Source organism: Arvicanthis niloticus, chromosome 2 (genome assembly GCF_011762505.2).
Source record: "Arvicanthis niloticus isolate mArvNil1 chromosome 2, mArvNil1.pat.X, whole genome shotgun sequence".
NCBI lineage: Eukaryota > Metazoa > Chordata > Mammalia > Rodentia > Muridae > Arvicanthis > Arvicanthis niloticus.
Genome location: NC_047659.1, coordinates 88,583,501 through 88,598,715, shown reverse-complemented (window position 1 = coordinate 88,598,715; position 15,215 = coordinate 88,583,501). Strand labels below are relative to the sequence as shown.

Below are 15,215 nucleotides of genomic sequence, written 5' to 3'. Positions count from 1 at the left end.
GGAAAAAGGAGAACCAGGAAGGGAAAAGAGGTGACACCCTGTCTAGGTGTACAGAGAAAGTAGTTCTCTCTGCTCTTCCCCTCTCTTCATTCCTGCTTTCCTTTACTGAGTGAGCTATCCCCCCTGAACTTAACATTTGCCAGCTCTCACTCCCACAGAAAGCACGTGGGATTCACAAGCCACCATGTGGGTGTGTCACTGAAACTGTAGAAGAAAAGGTATGGGGGGGAGTGGAGTGTGAAGATGTTTGTGAATCTTGGGCAAGAGCCCCTGGCATCTTAAATACAGCATTCAAGATCAGGATGGAGCAACCACGGCATATAAGAGACTCCTAGAAATCACCAGAATACAAAGGCCATTCTTCCATGTGAAGATTGACTCCAACTTGGCTTTCTTGCAGCATTTCTAGAACCTAGAGCCAGAGAGCCAGAACATATTCTTAAAGCTCACTTGAGTCAGCTTCACATTTAATACCTGAGTTCCTGGGCCTGACAGATGGCCACACGGCGTGGAGCCAGGTATGTAGGAAATGAAAAGGGTTCTGGAATCAAGCAGAGTAGGCCAGATCCTTCCCTCTATATCCCATTATCTTTTGGACCTAGGACATATTGCCTAACCCTTCTACCCTTGAATTTCCTCCCCTGTAAGTTGTGAAGTACATGAACGATGTTGGGTTGTTCTGAGAATCCGAAATCGCGTTACCATGCTTAGCACAGCCTCAGTCTGCCGGGGGCTTTAGTAAATGGGAATCACTATGCCAGCATGCTCTTTCGGTATCATCTCCAGACGCCAAGTCCCCTGTGATGGGAATGCTTTCAGCATTGGGTGTGCATATCAGCCATGCGTTTCTGCCGCCTGTAAGCCAAATTCTGTTTCCTGCAATGTCTGTCCATCAACTTGGGTGCTACCTTTTGCGATGTCACAGAACAAATCTAAACTTTAATATAAAATATTTGAGGACATGTTCAGTGTCTGCCTAATCGTCTCCATGGTAAGCTCTTTTAGATCTGTTTATCCTTCCAAAGACCTTGCATGATCTCACTGAGGATCCTTCCGGGACCCTTCTGTTCTATGTGAGCAGCCACGGGAAGGTGTTTCCCAGCCATAGGGAAATGTGGGGATAGCAAGTCTTAGGGGCAGTCCATCCTGAATAAATTTCTGTGACCATACTTGTGTGTGCCTCTCACAAGTATAGTGTGTAGCTTCTCCTGCCTTTCACCATGGTGTTGAGGGATATGAACACTACCACTTCTACAAAGAAAAGCATGTATGTTGTAAATCATATTGTCAAATGTTGCATTGCAAAGTTACTCCCCGTAGCTGTCATTGTTTCCCTTGTATTGTCATACTCATTTTCCCTCTGTTTGTCTAATGCTTCTCACGTGACTTGAAGTTCTCGCCCTTCAACTTTAGACTCAAAAGCATGACCTGTTTAACCAACAGAATGAGGCAAGTGACAGCGGGCCACTTCCCAGCATAGTTTAGGAGGCCTTGGATAATTCCATGTAGCTTTCATTGTCCTGTCATCATGAGAAGAACTTACTCATACTAGCTTACTGGTCCAAGGAAGCTGGGAGACTTGTAGGATCTGGCCCTCAGCAAAGGTATCTTTAACAGCCAGCACATAGCCAAAGCTACAAGCACATGAGCAAAGCCCCATAGATGTTTTAAAAATCAATCATTATATAGCATTTTTATGAAATTATGTGGGCCATAAAACATACATACAGAAAACAGTTCCAGTCCTGTCTTGCCAGAATATAAATTTCAAAGAATTTATGGGTGGGATATTTACAAAACCATAATCAAGTTAAATGAGCATTTCATAGAAATGCTTTTACCAAATGGCAAAAGCCAAGTGAATTAGCAAGAAGTCACAAAGCATCATGGGGATTCCTATTTGACATAGTTTATGTTGTTATTCGGCCCATGTTCTTGGAATACCCACCATGTGTTGGCACTAGACTGGACTCTAAAAATAGACTCTGGGACTGGGGAGATGCACAAGGTTCAGGACCCAGAAAGTCTGTATTCTATTGAAAATTTAGAAAGTTGAACCATTTTCAAAAGACCAATGGGACAACCAGATCATATGTGCTATGAAGAAATTCAAGCAAGCAATGGCTACGTTAGGTAGTCAGAGGAAGAGCTCTTATGAGATGAGACTTATGTGCTATGACAGATCCAGTGGGAGAAAGATAACACTGAGGGCCATAACAAAAAAGGCCATAATCTAGCGACAGGCTCAGAGTGTTTATAGTGGAAGCAGAAGTATATAGAAGGGGAAAACATTTCAAAATTAAGTAGCCCATATTCAAAGAGGCCAGGACATAAAGAGCTCTGCTAGCGACAGTAAAGACTATGTAACTTGGAGTGTTCTAAGAATGTGACCTGATTTTCCAGGCTTTGGGAGCTGTGTAGAGAAGAGACTGTGGGTACAAAAGAGTGGAAGGAGGCTGGCCAGTTAGCTTGTTGCATCATGGTGGCCACTCTAGAGAGACAGCAAAGCTAGAAAGAAGTGGGCAGGTTACAGGTGTGTTTTAGAAACACAAGACTCGCTGATCGGTCAAGTGCCAGGGAAAGTGAAGAACTGCAAGTGGATTCTAGGTTTAATTTTAATAACTCAGAGGGTGGTGGTGCCATTTTGTAGATGAGGCAGGGTGGAGGAGAAATAAACCAGAGGAGAAGTCAAGAGTTCTGTCTTGGACTTAGGCCTTTATGGAGACGATGCCCCTGGACGTGTTAAGTCTGTGCTCCATGCTGAAAACAGCAGCTGGCAGATATTCACATAGAGAGGGTGTTAGTCAGAGCCTAGATTAGTTCATCCAGGGAAAGAGTTCACTTTTTAATTTAAATTTTAAGAAGTTTAAAAAAAAATGTTAGCAGAAAGAAGTGGGAGGATTAAAGTGTAGCACAAGCTGACATTTAAGAGCTTAGCAGAGGGAAAGGAGACAGAAGAGGAGCCTGAGAGAGACGTGACAGAGTGTGGAGAGATGGAGCCAAGAGAAGAAAGCCTTCCGGGAGGAGACTCATCAGTGTGGCTTCAGTTGGACTCAAGACTTAACTGAATCATGAAGTAGGATGAGGACAGGAAAGCTAATGAAGTGTGGAAATTAAATAGTTACCCCAGTTATGATGGCTCATGCTTGGAATCCCAACAGTTGGGGGGGGCTGAGGCAAGAAGATCCCCAGTCCAAGACCAACCTAGGCTAAGTCCAGAGATCCTGTAGAACCAACTATCCAACAGACTTGTGGGGACAGAAGTTGAAATGGAATGGTTGACAAGTGGCTGGAAGGAAAAAAGAAAGAGGGTGACCCTGAGTTCTTGAAGAAGAAGAAGAAAACAGAAATGCAGAGATGCAGCATCAATTTACTTTTGGTTTATGTAGAAGACACGGGAGCACAGTTAAATGTCAGTGGGCATAAAAGGCGACAGGGAAAATGTTGGTACTGCAAGCTCACCAGGGTAAATAAGCTTACCAGCTCTAGAAAAGAGGAGAAGGGAACAGAGAGGAGATTACACAATCTTCTATGGTAAAGGGGAGACAGGCAGTGAGGGCTGTAGAGAGCTAGGAAGCACTAGAGTTTTCTCAATGACATGTGACTTGAGATCAGCGTTTGAGGATTCAAGACTTCTGAGACCCTGTCCCGTACTTACAACTCTCTGAACTTGAAACAGAATGAAAATGATTATCACTTTTACAATGTATTTTAGAAGGCATTATAGATGGACAGCAGTTCAGATAGATAGATGGATAGATAGATAGATAGATAGATAGATAGATAGATAGATGATATTTATAGATAGATGATAGACAGACAGACAGTCAGTCTAACTTAGGGTTTTACTGCTGTGAACAGAAACCATGACGAAGGCAACTCTTACAAGTACATTTAATTGGGACTGGCTTACAGGTTTAGAGGTTCAGTCCATTATCATCAAAGGGGGAACATGGCAACATCCAGGCAGGCATGGTACAGTAGGAGCTGAGAGTTCTACATCTTCATCTGAAGGTTGCTAGCAGAATACTGGCTTCTAGGCAGCTAGGATGAGGGTCTTAAAGCCCATGCCCACAGGGCCATACCTAATAGTGCCACTCTCTGGACCAAGCACATACAAATCATTACAGATAGTTAGATGATAGATAGATAGATAGATAGATAGATAGATAGATAGATAGATCTACTTATTGAGATGAGTGTGGAATTGAGAGATGTTACACCAGAACTACCCAACCACCAGCACTCTTTCTCATCCTTAGGTTCAATAAGTTAAGAGATAAGACTGAGAGTCTAGAGAGCACAGTAGCCATGAAGGAAGGGCCAACCACCATGACAACTCATCCAGGAGGTAGGACACAGGTCAGAGAGGGGTGAGAAAAAAACCAACCTGACTTCTTTCTCCTCTCATCCCTTGCTGATTGTTTCAAAAGACTAAAGCCAACTAGACCTAGCTAGCAATTTGAGATTCACAGTGAAAACCAGCAAGTAGACAGGGTAGGGACAAGCAGCACAGTGCCAGACATTTCATACCATAGAAACAAAGCCAGTGCTGGAAAGTACTCCAGAGGGCATCTTTACACTCAATGCTACTGTACAGAACACAGCTCGCTACCCAGTGGGATTTGGAAATACACAGCTAGTGGTGCATTTTGCAAATCATCGTGAACCCTCAAAATCCACCACCACTCTCCATATGTAATGTTTACTTTCATTTCACCACAGGGGCCTTAGAAATGGGACAGCTTGGACTTCAGGCCCCTTATTTGCATGCCCAAGGCCAGGACATAGCCCTAGAAATACATCTAATTAGCCATGTGCCTTTGGGGCAGCTTGATTCATACATAAGCAATTGGGGATAGGCAGGGGGTACAGGAGGATGGTAAAATCGAGGAGGAAAGATGCTGCAAAGCACTGGGCAGCTGGAAGAGAGCTGTGTTTGAACAGCCCTAAGCTGTCTGTCCCCTGGAGTTTTGAAGGAGGGTCAGGGTCCTCCCCCACCCCCATCCCCCACCTACCATCTCTTTCTGAGAGATTCACTTGCTGTTCTCTGCACTTGCAGATGCGGATGGAAACCTGTGTCGAAGTAACCAACTGTTACAAGTCATGCTAACCATGCACCGGATCATCATCTCCTCGGCTGAGCTGCTACAAAAACTCATGAATCTATATCCTTGGGCGTCAGAAAGTATGCTGCTACCTCAAGTGTGGTTGTGTGTTTGAGCACTGGGGTGTGTGTGTGGTGTGTATGTGTGTGTCCACGTGTGCATGCGAACCTGTGTGTTTACAAACTTAGATATCTACATCTAGGTGTCTAGCTTCTTTTAGGTAGGACAATATTATTTATGCAGATTTCTCTGTGTGGTAGACAGTCAAGGAAGTCAACATACAAATGCAGGTAACATTAACATCGCCTGTGAATTTTTTTAAAAAACATCTTTCATTATACATTAGTCGCAAATCATATTCATCCTGCACAGACTGACCAGGACAGTTGTGGATCTTGAATGATGCATTTCTTGAGGTACTTTATATGAGTTCTTCAGCTCTCCTGGGGCTTTGAAGAAAGATTCAGCTACTTCATCTGCATTGCATGACCTTCTTGGTCTAGGCTGTGTCACTGTGGGCCAGTTAGACCTTGCTGGATGTAGACCTCCTGTGGTAGGGTATGAAAGTTGCCTGCTTTTTCCTTCAAAATGCTGGTGATACTGTGAGCTGTTGTCCTCAAAGGAAAGGTACAGTTGGAGACATGAAACCAGTTAGCTAGCACCTGAGGCCCAGGTCTCTGGGGCTGATTCAGGACGTATGACTGTGCAAATCCTTTTCCAGAAAACACAAGAAACACTACAACCTGGCTTAGAAAAAGGAAACCCAACAGCCCTTCTCTAAATTGCCATGATGCTATCTCTTCCATCTCAGAGACCACTGTCCCAGGGTAAAGCGTTGAGAGGGCCACTTAATGAGAGATACTTGTGCTGAGCGGGTACCGCCTCTGCAGAGAGTTTCACACCAATTCAATCTGTTCTTTTATGACTCCATGCACCAGCAACTGTGAACAACACCAGCAATTAAGCACTCCTTCCTCAAAATGTGCTGGCCTCAGGACTACATGTACTTGAGTGGCGTCCTTTGGGGCACCACTGGGTACTCTTTCTGCAGCAACCCCTGTACTGCCTACCCATCACATCCTCCACACTCCACCCCCTCCCCTCTGCGCTCTTGCACAGCCTTTCAGTGGCACCTGCTCCCCAGCCATGACACATTCAAATGTCCCTCATCTAAAAATAAACTCTCAACCCCGTTTCCCCTTTATTCGACTGTTAGGATTAGAAATTTGATGTGAAACCTTCTTAAATAGTCTGCCTTCACAATCTCTAATCTCTACTCCCACTCGCTGCTAAACACAACTGAGGCTCCCACCCAAGCACTCAGACTCTCCTCTACTGTTGCTGTGGCCTCTCAGCTGCCAGGCCCAGTGGACTTTGCTCATACCTTCCAGAAGCACTGAATATCACAAGAACCCATGCTTCTGAGGCCTTTCCCCAAGGACTTCTGAACTGTACCCACCCGTGTCCTTCTCAGGTCCTCATGCAACCTCTCCCCTAGGCACACTTGCACACAGGGTCTTCTCACTCGGAAACCTTTTGTGGGTCATTTCACACAATGATGTCCTCCATCAATCTGTGGGCCCAGGATGACTTTTAAGTTTACATTTGTCTGTCATAAACGGTTTTCTTGAAGGTATGGACTTGGTTTGTCCTGCTAATATTTTAATGTATTCAAATATATTTGTTAGCTTGCCTCTTGTGTTTTTGTTTTCCTTAACTCCTCTTAGCATACCAGTTCCTCTTTAAGTGTGCATTGGCTCCTGTATCTTCAGTTGCAAGCAACAATACCATGCCTAAACCAGAAGCAGCAGGCTCAGTCTTAAGCCAGCTGTCTTTGCCATGGCCCAGCAGCCAAGGACTGGGGACTTCCTCCTTCTGAAGGATGCTTGGAAGCTTCCTAGTCCGAGAGCTGCACAAAACACATCTCTTGTGCTCTACGTACTGGAAAACTAGAGGGGAGGAGGATCCACTGAAAAACAAAGTATTGACTTAACATTTAAATCTTAGCTCTTTCAAAAGAGGTTTTGTGTGTGTGTGTGTGTGTGTGTGTGTGTGTGTGTGTGTGTCTTTGTGCAAGCATGTGCATGTTTATATCCTTCCCTTTTACTAAGGAAGAGTAAACCTTTCAACGAGTTAAAAAAAATTGAAAAAAAAATAGAGCCTCAAGAATGTACCTTGTGTTATTTATGTTGACATTACACATTTTCTTATTGTAACAAAGAAATATGTCGTCATTTTGTTTTTGACTTCTGAACTTTTCTCTTCATTCATTTGCCACTGGTAGACACTGGCATGCTCTGATTTTAATTGTGTTGTTGATTTGTGAGGTTTTGTGTGGATTTGTTATAATTTGTATGTGTGTGTGTATGTGTGTCTGTGTGTGCATGCACACATGTGTGTGCACTTGCTCTAATTTCAATAATATATTTAATAAGAAATAAATATATTCATATTTAATTTCCAAAGTAGTCCTATATTTATTAAAATTACAAATTTTACCATACTTCTTTGTGTTTTCAAGTTTAGTTTGCTTACCTTTAAGATTTACATTTCAGGTGTATTTTTCTTGAGTTGTAATTTATCCAATGGGTTAACATTATCTTAGGTGTTCTAAAGCTGAGCATAAAATCAGTAAGTTTTAAACTTAAAACCACACATCTACTGCACTTAATCAAATATCCAACACTGAAGTTTCAAACCTGTGGGTCCAAGGTGCTTGCAATCATGAAGTGTATATGGTTTTAAAATGCACACAGGCCTCCTTCATAAACACAGCACTGTGGTTCTAGGAACACTGCCTTTTCTGTGTTCTTTTAACTCATTTTTTTTCCAAAGGTTTCCAATAGTGTCACCCCTTCTGAGAGAGGGCCGATTCTACTCCAGTTAGTGATCTCAGCTGGTTGTTGCTGGACCCCTCTCTCCAGCCCAGCTGTAATTCACTGACCTCTATATTGTAATTATCATGCCTGCATTATTAAAAGAGAAAGAAGCCAGAGCCTTATGGAATAGAGAGAGCGGTAGCTTGCTCTTCAGTCAAGAAGAAAGACGGTAGGTCACACTCACATTCACCACTGGACTAGAGTTTCATCTGATTCTTAAATAAACAAATATCCTCGCCTTGTACCTCAAATGTCATTTAAATACAGGGGTGTTCTTTTGTTCTTTCAAAATATTTATAATTATAAAGACTGATAAAATGCTCTTTGGTTGTATTTTTTGTATTATTCTATGGCTTTGTCTGTCTTGCCATGTAGTATATAAGGATAGTCAACTAATGCCTGGTGTGTGTATGTGTGTGTGTGTGTGTGTGTAATGTTCATGGTATTGCTTTTTAATTTTCAATGCATTTGAATATATATAAATAGAGAGTTCTCACTACCTAAATAGTTATTATATACATCAGTTTCTAGAGATTTTTTAAAAATGAAAGGAATCTCTTTCTAGTTCATTCATTCAGTTGGGCTCCTAGTCACGTGGGCATATGCAAGAGGCAATTTGCCCACATTTTAGGAGTTAACTTGGTAAGTACCTACAAAGTATTTTATGGTTTCTGTAATACAGCTTCTATTTTCCTTAATCATGATCCTACATATAAGGATGCCTTGGAAAAGAATTCTCCAGGAATTTGCCTGAAGATCTGCTATTTTGTCAGGTAATGTTTCTGTGATCTGAAGGTTGTGTGGAATGAGATGGGATGAAAAGCTGCACAATTCTACTCTTGCTGGTCCTCCCTGCCTCTCCCTTCCAGCCTTGCATAGGCTTCCTCACACTGTAGGCTGCCTCTGACACTGCAGGCTGCCTCTGACACTGTGGGCTGCCTCTGACACTGCGGGCTGCCTCTGACACTGTAGGCTGCCTCTGACACTGTAGTCTACCTTTGGACACTGATGGCTGGCTGCCCCTTGGACAGACCAAAGGGCAAAGACCTTACTTAATATTGGAAAGTCAGTCAAACAGTGGATTTCCTCCAGTGTACCTGTGATTAAAATTTTTATTCTTATTTCTCTTAGCTCTATGAGTTTGAGTCAAGAGAAGGATACAAGGATAATCAAGGGTCTCTGTTTTCTTCTTTATTTTATCCTTAATTATCATGGTAATATAGCCCATTGAACATTTTAAAAATTCTAAAAACAATATAATAGATGCTCATAACCAACTACCATTTTGTATATATCCTTCATGAAGTTTTTTTTTTCCTTATTTCAGTTTTTAGTATTTTTTACTATTTTTTTAAGGTAACACAAAGTTGGTGGGGTTTATTACGGCATTTTGAAACATTAATGTCCTTTGAACTGATTTCTGCTTGCATGCTCCTATCCTTTCACCCCTTGCTTTAGCACACCTTTACTCCCAGCATTTGGGAGACAGAGGCAGGCAGATCTCTGAGTTCAAGGCCAGCCTGGTCTACAAAACATGTGCCAGGACAGCCAGGGCTACGCAGAGAAACCATGTCTCAAACAACAACAACAAAAGGTAGCTATTGCTTAGCTTTCTGTTGTAAAGACGTCTCTCTAGTTTTTACAGGTTATAATAAACATTATTTTTATAGTTATATTAACATGTAATAAAAACATACTTTACAGATACACACATCATTTTTGGACAGTTGCTTTTCTACATGGCCATGCCTCGATCCTGTCTGGGATCTTTCATATGATATGCCTTCTCTTCTCAAAGCAATTTGTGTGTGGAGACACTGAAGCCTGCTAGATGGTTTTCTTACCTTCCTGGAGCCCTCTACCCCCGGATCTTTTGCTACAGGACAAATCTCGCTCTGTCTTCTTCTGCGTACTTTGTTGTAGACTCGGATTCCATTGGGAATCTGCCCAACTGTGAGGCCCAGGGCTAAGGGCTCTTTCTTCCTCCCTCCTTGTAGGTATTGGATAACAGAATTCTGGATCATGTTCAAAATGGATGCCAGCTTGACCAGCACCATGGAAGAGTTTCAAGACCTGGTGAAAGCCAATGGTGAGGAGTCCCACTGCCATCTCATCGACACAACGCAAATGTGAGTGTCAAGGTTCTGGTGGGTCCTTTGGTGGGTCCACATTCCTCCAGTAACCTGAGCTGTGATGCTGGGCCCCTCACTGCCTCCACTTCCAAGAAGCTCAGACAGGCATGTTCTGAGAGCCCCACCAAAGATAACTTGACATTTAATAGAAAAGCAGAGAGGCCACCCAATAAGGAAGTTGCAAGGGATGGGAGCAAAGAGCAGAGCAAGCCAGGCCTGACTAAAAGGTAACCATCCCATGAGAAACTGAAAGCCTTCTATCTGGGCTAGGGTCTCCTTAGTAGTTAGGGCAACAGGCACCCCTGAACTTACATGGACCAGGAACTGTTACAGAATGTCTCAAGCAGAGATTTAGAATATTAACAGATATCTGTAAAAGACCATTTGACTCCCAGAGCTTCAAGGGAACTGGGGGATATTTCACATCATTCTTTGAGTTCCTTATTCACACAGTTGGCTCACTCTGGAAAATGAGCCCTTCTTAATTTGGGGAAGGAGGGCATACATATTACATGCTGGGGTTTTTATGTGTGGTCAATTGTTTCGCAATAATACAAATTCCCAAAAATACAGAATTCTAGAACTGCAGCACTGGGGAGATCAACTCACCCAAACTCCTGTTTTTGCCTGTGGTCTATGACTGGCCTGGGTCTGTGATTGGCCTGGGTCTGTGACTGGCCTGGGTCTGTGACTGGCCTGGGTCTGTGACTGGTCTTTATTTATCAACTTATCACTGCCATCTATTTTGACACAGTGCAGATGAGAACTGGTGGCAGAGTTGTAGCTGCCCTCCGATCCCTGCTTGTGATACCCATGCACAAAGAGATGGTTTCAAAGCCACATCCCCCAATCCCAAATCAATCTGTTCATCTGTTTGGTCCTCTGTTCTCCACTGCTTAGAATTATATAACTTGGTAGATAAAAGAATTTTTTTTTACCCAAAAATATCAACCTTTTCATTTTAAAGATGAAAACCCTAGAGCCCAGGGCCACTTGAAAACCTCAGTCTTCTGTCCTAATATTTCCTATCACGATGTCTTTCACTGTGCATTCTTTAGAATTGTTAGTTGAGGATATTTCCTGACCTGATATATTTAAGGAATCATGAGTTACGTTTTCCTTTGCTAGGCATTTGAGAGTCGTGAGTGCAGGTGGGGAAGAGGTTCATAGAATTTGTATCCTTTCCCAAGCTTAAAACCAGGAACCCTTTGTGTCAAGAGTCAAGGCTGTCAGAAATACCTGTTCAGAAACCTAAGCCTGCAGCTGCTGCCTTTCAACACTGGCTGCTTTCCTCTGCTTAGTGTGAAACTGAAACTAAGAAAGACTCTGGGGTGGGCTGTGAAGACATTGGGGAATAACTCAGTCATTCTAGAATCAGTTAATTTATATAGTCATTTTTGTAACTGGGGACATTGGAGGAAAATGACTTGTTTCTGCCCAGTGTGACCACATGTTGCTGTCAGCAATTTCTTGAAGCATGCTGTCTTCTCCCTATTCTTTTCTGAGCTCTTCTGGCATGAAAATTAGCTCTCTCTTATGACTTCCACCAACAGTCCCATAACCCTAACAGGAATAATGAAGCACAGAGAGGCATTGAAGGAATAGGCACACGAAAGTCAGAAGAAGAATCAGGAGCAGGGCCTAAAAATGCCCTTTCCCACTGCCCTCCTGTCTCTCTTGCTGCATCCAAAAGGCTCAATTCTTTGAATGGATATCAGGAAAATCAAAATGGACTGGGGAAAACTCTGTTAATGCATCGTTTTGTCAAATGGAGCTTGCTAACTATGCTTTGGGAATTCTGTGGGTAACACAGAGTTATGCTTACTCAGGAAAAGCACTTGTAACTGACTCTTCTTGTCTTCTCCCTTTCTCATTTATTCACAAAAGTAATTCTCGAGACTGGTCCAGGAAACTGACTCAAAGGATAAAATCAAATACCAGCAAGAAGCGGAAAGTGTCCCTGCTGTTTGACCATCTGGAACCTGAAGAACTGTCTGAACACCTCACCTACCTAGAGTTCAAGTCCTTCCGAAGGATATCTGTACGTAGACAAGGGGAAAGAGGAAAGCTACTCTGGGACACTTATGTATATGAGCGGAGAAAGTCAGCAGCTAGTTTCCCTCCTAACCCAGCATGATGCTCTCCTTGGCATGGTGTTGGAAGACTTCCCTAGCAGGCATCCCTGGATCTGGAAACCCCATGCCATCAGAATTCCTTTGGCTGTCCATGCCCTGTTTCCCCACCCAACACACTCTGTGCTCACAAACCACCCCAGCATTCACTCAACCTATCAAGCTATGACACTGGGGGAGTCACATGATATATATACTGCATGCAAGCTTATATGAGGGCACACATATCCTTCACCCCTGATCATTGTTAGACTTTTAGAAAATTGTTATGTAACCTTTACCAAAAAAAAGAAGAAAAGAAAAAAAAAGAAGAAAAGAAGGAAGGAAGAAAGAATATTAAAAAAGAAAGAAAAGATAAAATGGGGAATAAGAGTTGGAATTCCAGGGTAGGCTTCAAATGGCATGGCTCTGGGAGGTCCTAAAGCTAAAACAGATGTGACCAATTTATTCCAAAGCCTACCTAAATCCGTAAAATAGTGCCAACATGGCCAGCATTGTCATATTTCTAGAAGCAAACTGAGCCAACTCACGTGGTTGCTGTAGCCAAGCAGAGCAAAGAGAGATGAAGGGGAAGGGACTCAACATCACCATCAGTAAGAGGGAGAGATCACAGCACATCCTGTCCTCACTGTAGTTCTCACAGCTAACTCTACAGGACACCAAAGAACACTACACAAGAGAACTTGTCACCCACCCAAGAGAACTTGCCACCACGTTAGATGCAACACGCCGTCAGTGGCCACTGTGCTTTTCTGAAGCATGGCACACTTATCCAGGCTCCCCTCCCCCACACAGGTACTGTCTGCGGTTTTGCTCTGACACCAGACAGTACTATGCTGCCTGACTTAGAATGACCTGGACTCCCAGGTGTAGGATGAAGGGCCAGTGGGATGACGAGCAAAGTTTGCACTGCTTATTAGGGTTGGAACTCATGTGTCCCAATCTCTCAGCACCAACTTATTGAGCCTAGCTGTGTGTGGACAGAAAAGAGCAAACCAGATCACAGTGATTACATCATACCTTCTCCCATAACATTGATATCCTGTCATCGCCCAACCAGGAGCCTAGGAGCTTCCACTCAGGACTGGCTATCTCCAAACACTCCCCTGTGCTAATTACCCAGATTCCTCATGGGCATCCCTCAGAGTGCTGGGCCCCATTGTGAAGCTTCAGCTGGGGATTTTCCATTTAACCTACCTCGCCTGTCCCAAGGCTAGACAGATGGTCTCTGAAAAGAGACCATTATTCCCCTGGAAATCAGAGCTGTGCTGGAGACACTGGCAGAGCAGCCCCTGGCCTGTGTGGTGTCTGCTTTATGCCAGTGTTTGGCTGGGCAGGCGGAAGTGACGATCAGTGTAAGAGAGTGAATCAAAGCCAGCATCTCGGGGTTGAACAGTATTCTGTTTATAAATGAAAGCTTCAGTATCTTTTGAGTGGCCTGGCCCCTTCATAGAAGGCTATTTCAGCAGACTCTGGTTTGTTTTTGTTCTTCCTCAAACAATAATTTTCCATTCAACATGAAGCTGTAGGAAAATGTATCTCTGCTGTGATTTCTTTATTTAACACTTCCTGGAAGAATTATATTACATGGATACTTCTCTGTTTAAAAAGAAAAGTAAGACAAATAGGTTGGACATATTTCAAGTGAGAAGGAATATAATGTATTCATTGGAGTGAGGGTGACAGCTTCCTCTTAGAACAAAGAAGACCTTTGCTTTTTGCAGCAGTCTCCGTTTTTCTGAAGAGTGCTTCTATCCTGCTCAGATGCATCTGCCCACCAGCAGTCACAGCATCGTGGGTGGGGATTGGGTAATGGACATCTGTTTTATTAGGCAAGGCTGGGTGTGTGTTTAGGGGGGATACACATTCATGCTCATCCTCTCTCTCTCTCTCTCTCTCTCTCTCTCTCTCTCTCTCTCTCTCTCTCTCTTTCTCTCTCTCACACACACACACACACGCCTTAACAAAGCTAAAATTTATTTTCCACCATACTACAAGTCTAGCAGGTATCAGTAGAGGCTGGTTGGAGTGGCCAGTCTTCATCTGATTGGGAACTCCCATCAGCTCCAGAGCAGTAGAAAGGAAGAGTGGCAAGGCATGCACTGGCGCTTAGATCAGCCTTGATGCTTTGAGAATGTCCTTCAAGTTATTTCACCTGCCCACACTGGCTTTGAAGTACAGAGTTTGGCACAGCACCAAAGCCCCCCATAGGAGTATCCCTGGAGACTAGGTTCTTCTTGAACCTAAGCTTCTGTTGAAGCTAAGAGATTCTTGGGGCAGGGGCATGTCATCACTTAGACCAGACTGTCCAGAATATTTCAGCCCCACACATGTAGTCCCATTGTTATCCATAGTTAGGAAAACATGGCCACTACGTGATTAGTTAGTCATGTTCCAGGTATTCTCACTCGGCTTCTGCTCAAGTTTGTGAGTACGAGGTAGTTCAGACAGGCTAGTGTTAGCATGCTAATTCTCTGATTAGCACTACCTCACATTTGTGTAGCACCATTAGGAACGGAAGTTCTTCCATACTGTGTGTTATCTTGATGCTTATAGCAGGTTCATGTCCTAGATAGGGAGCCTTTAAGATCACAGATTTTTAGATAGCAGGTGGGGAGATAAATTGTGTTTTTAAACTGTGTTCTTCAACTGAAGATTCAGAGCCGGAACTAATAACGGTTTTCTATTATAGTGTGCTCTATTCAGAAAAGAGAGAAAACTATCTACTCAAGCTATTTGGGCTAATTGATGTGCACTCATCTTTGTGTGCCAAGTGGACTTGATGTAGAAGGGCCTGACGTGATCTCCCTCCCATCATTCTTTTTGGCCTGATGGCAAAGATACCAGGGAGGCAGCATAGCTTTGTTTGCCCATACCAGTTCCCAAGCACCACTGGGCAGAGCTGACATGCCTCTCAGAACTCCAAGAATACCAGTGCTCCATTCTGACGGTTGTCTATTTCCC

The 15,215-nt window shown here is 43.4% G+C and overlaps 1 protein-coding gene across 2 annotated transcripts in view; it reads left to right on the top strand.

The window, feature by feature from the left end:
• Rasgrp1 (RAS guanyl releasing protein 1) overlaps positions 1 to 15,215 on the top strand; it is a 60,261-nt gene that overhangs the window by 29,748 nt on the left and 15,298 nt on the right. Inside the window, exons 3-6 of one of the 2 annotated variants that reach the window (XM_034494929.2) lie at positions 5,063 to 5,168; positions 8,698 to 8,760; positions 9,985 to 10,116; positions 12,007 to 12,160. In XM_034494929.2, the coding sequence (XP_034350820.2) occupies positions 5,063 to 5,168; positions 8,698 to 8,760; positions 9,985 to 10,116; positions 12,007 to 12,160 (455 nt within the window). Of the gene's footprint in view, positions 1 to 5,062; positions 5,173 to 8,697; positions 8,761 to 9,984; positions 10,117 to 12,006; positions 12,161 to 15,215 lie in introns of both variants that reach the window. The other variant, XM_076929471.1, reaches the window with a different exon arrangement.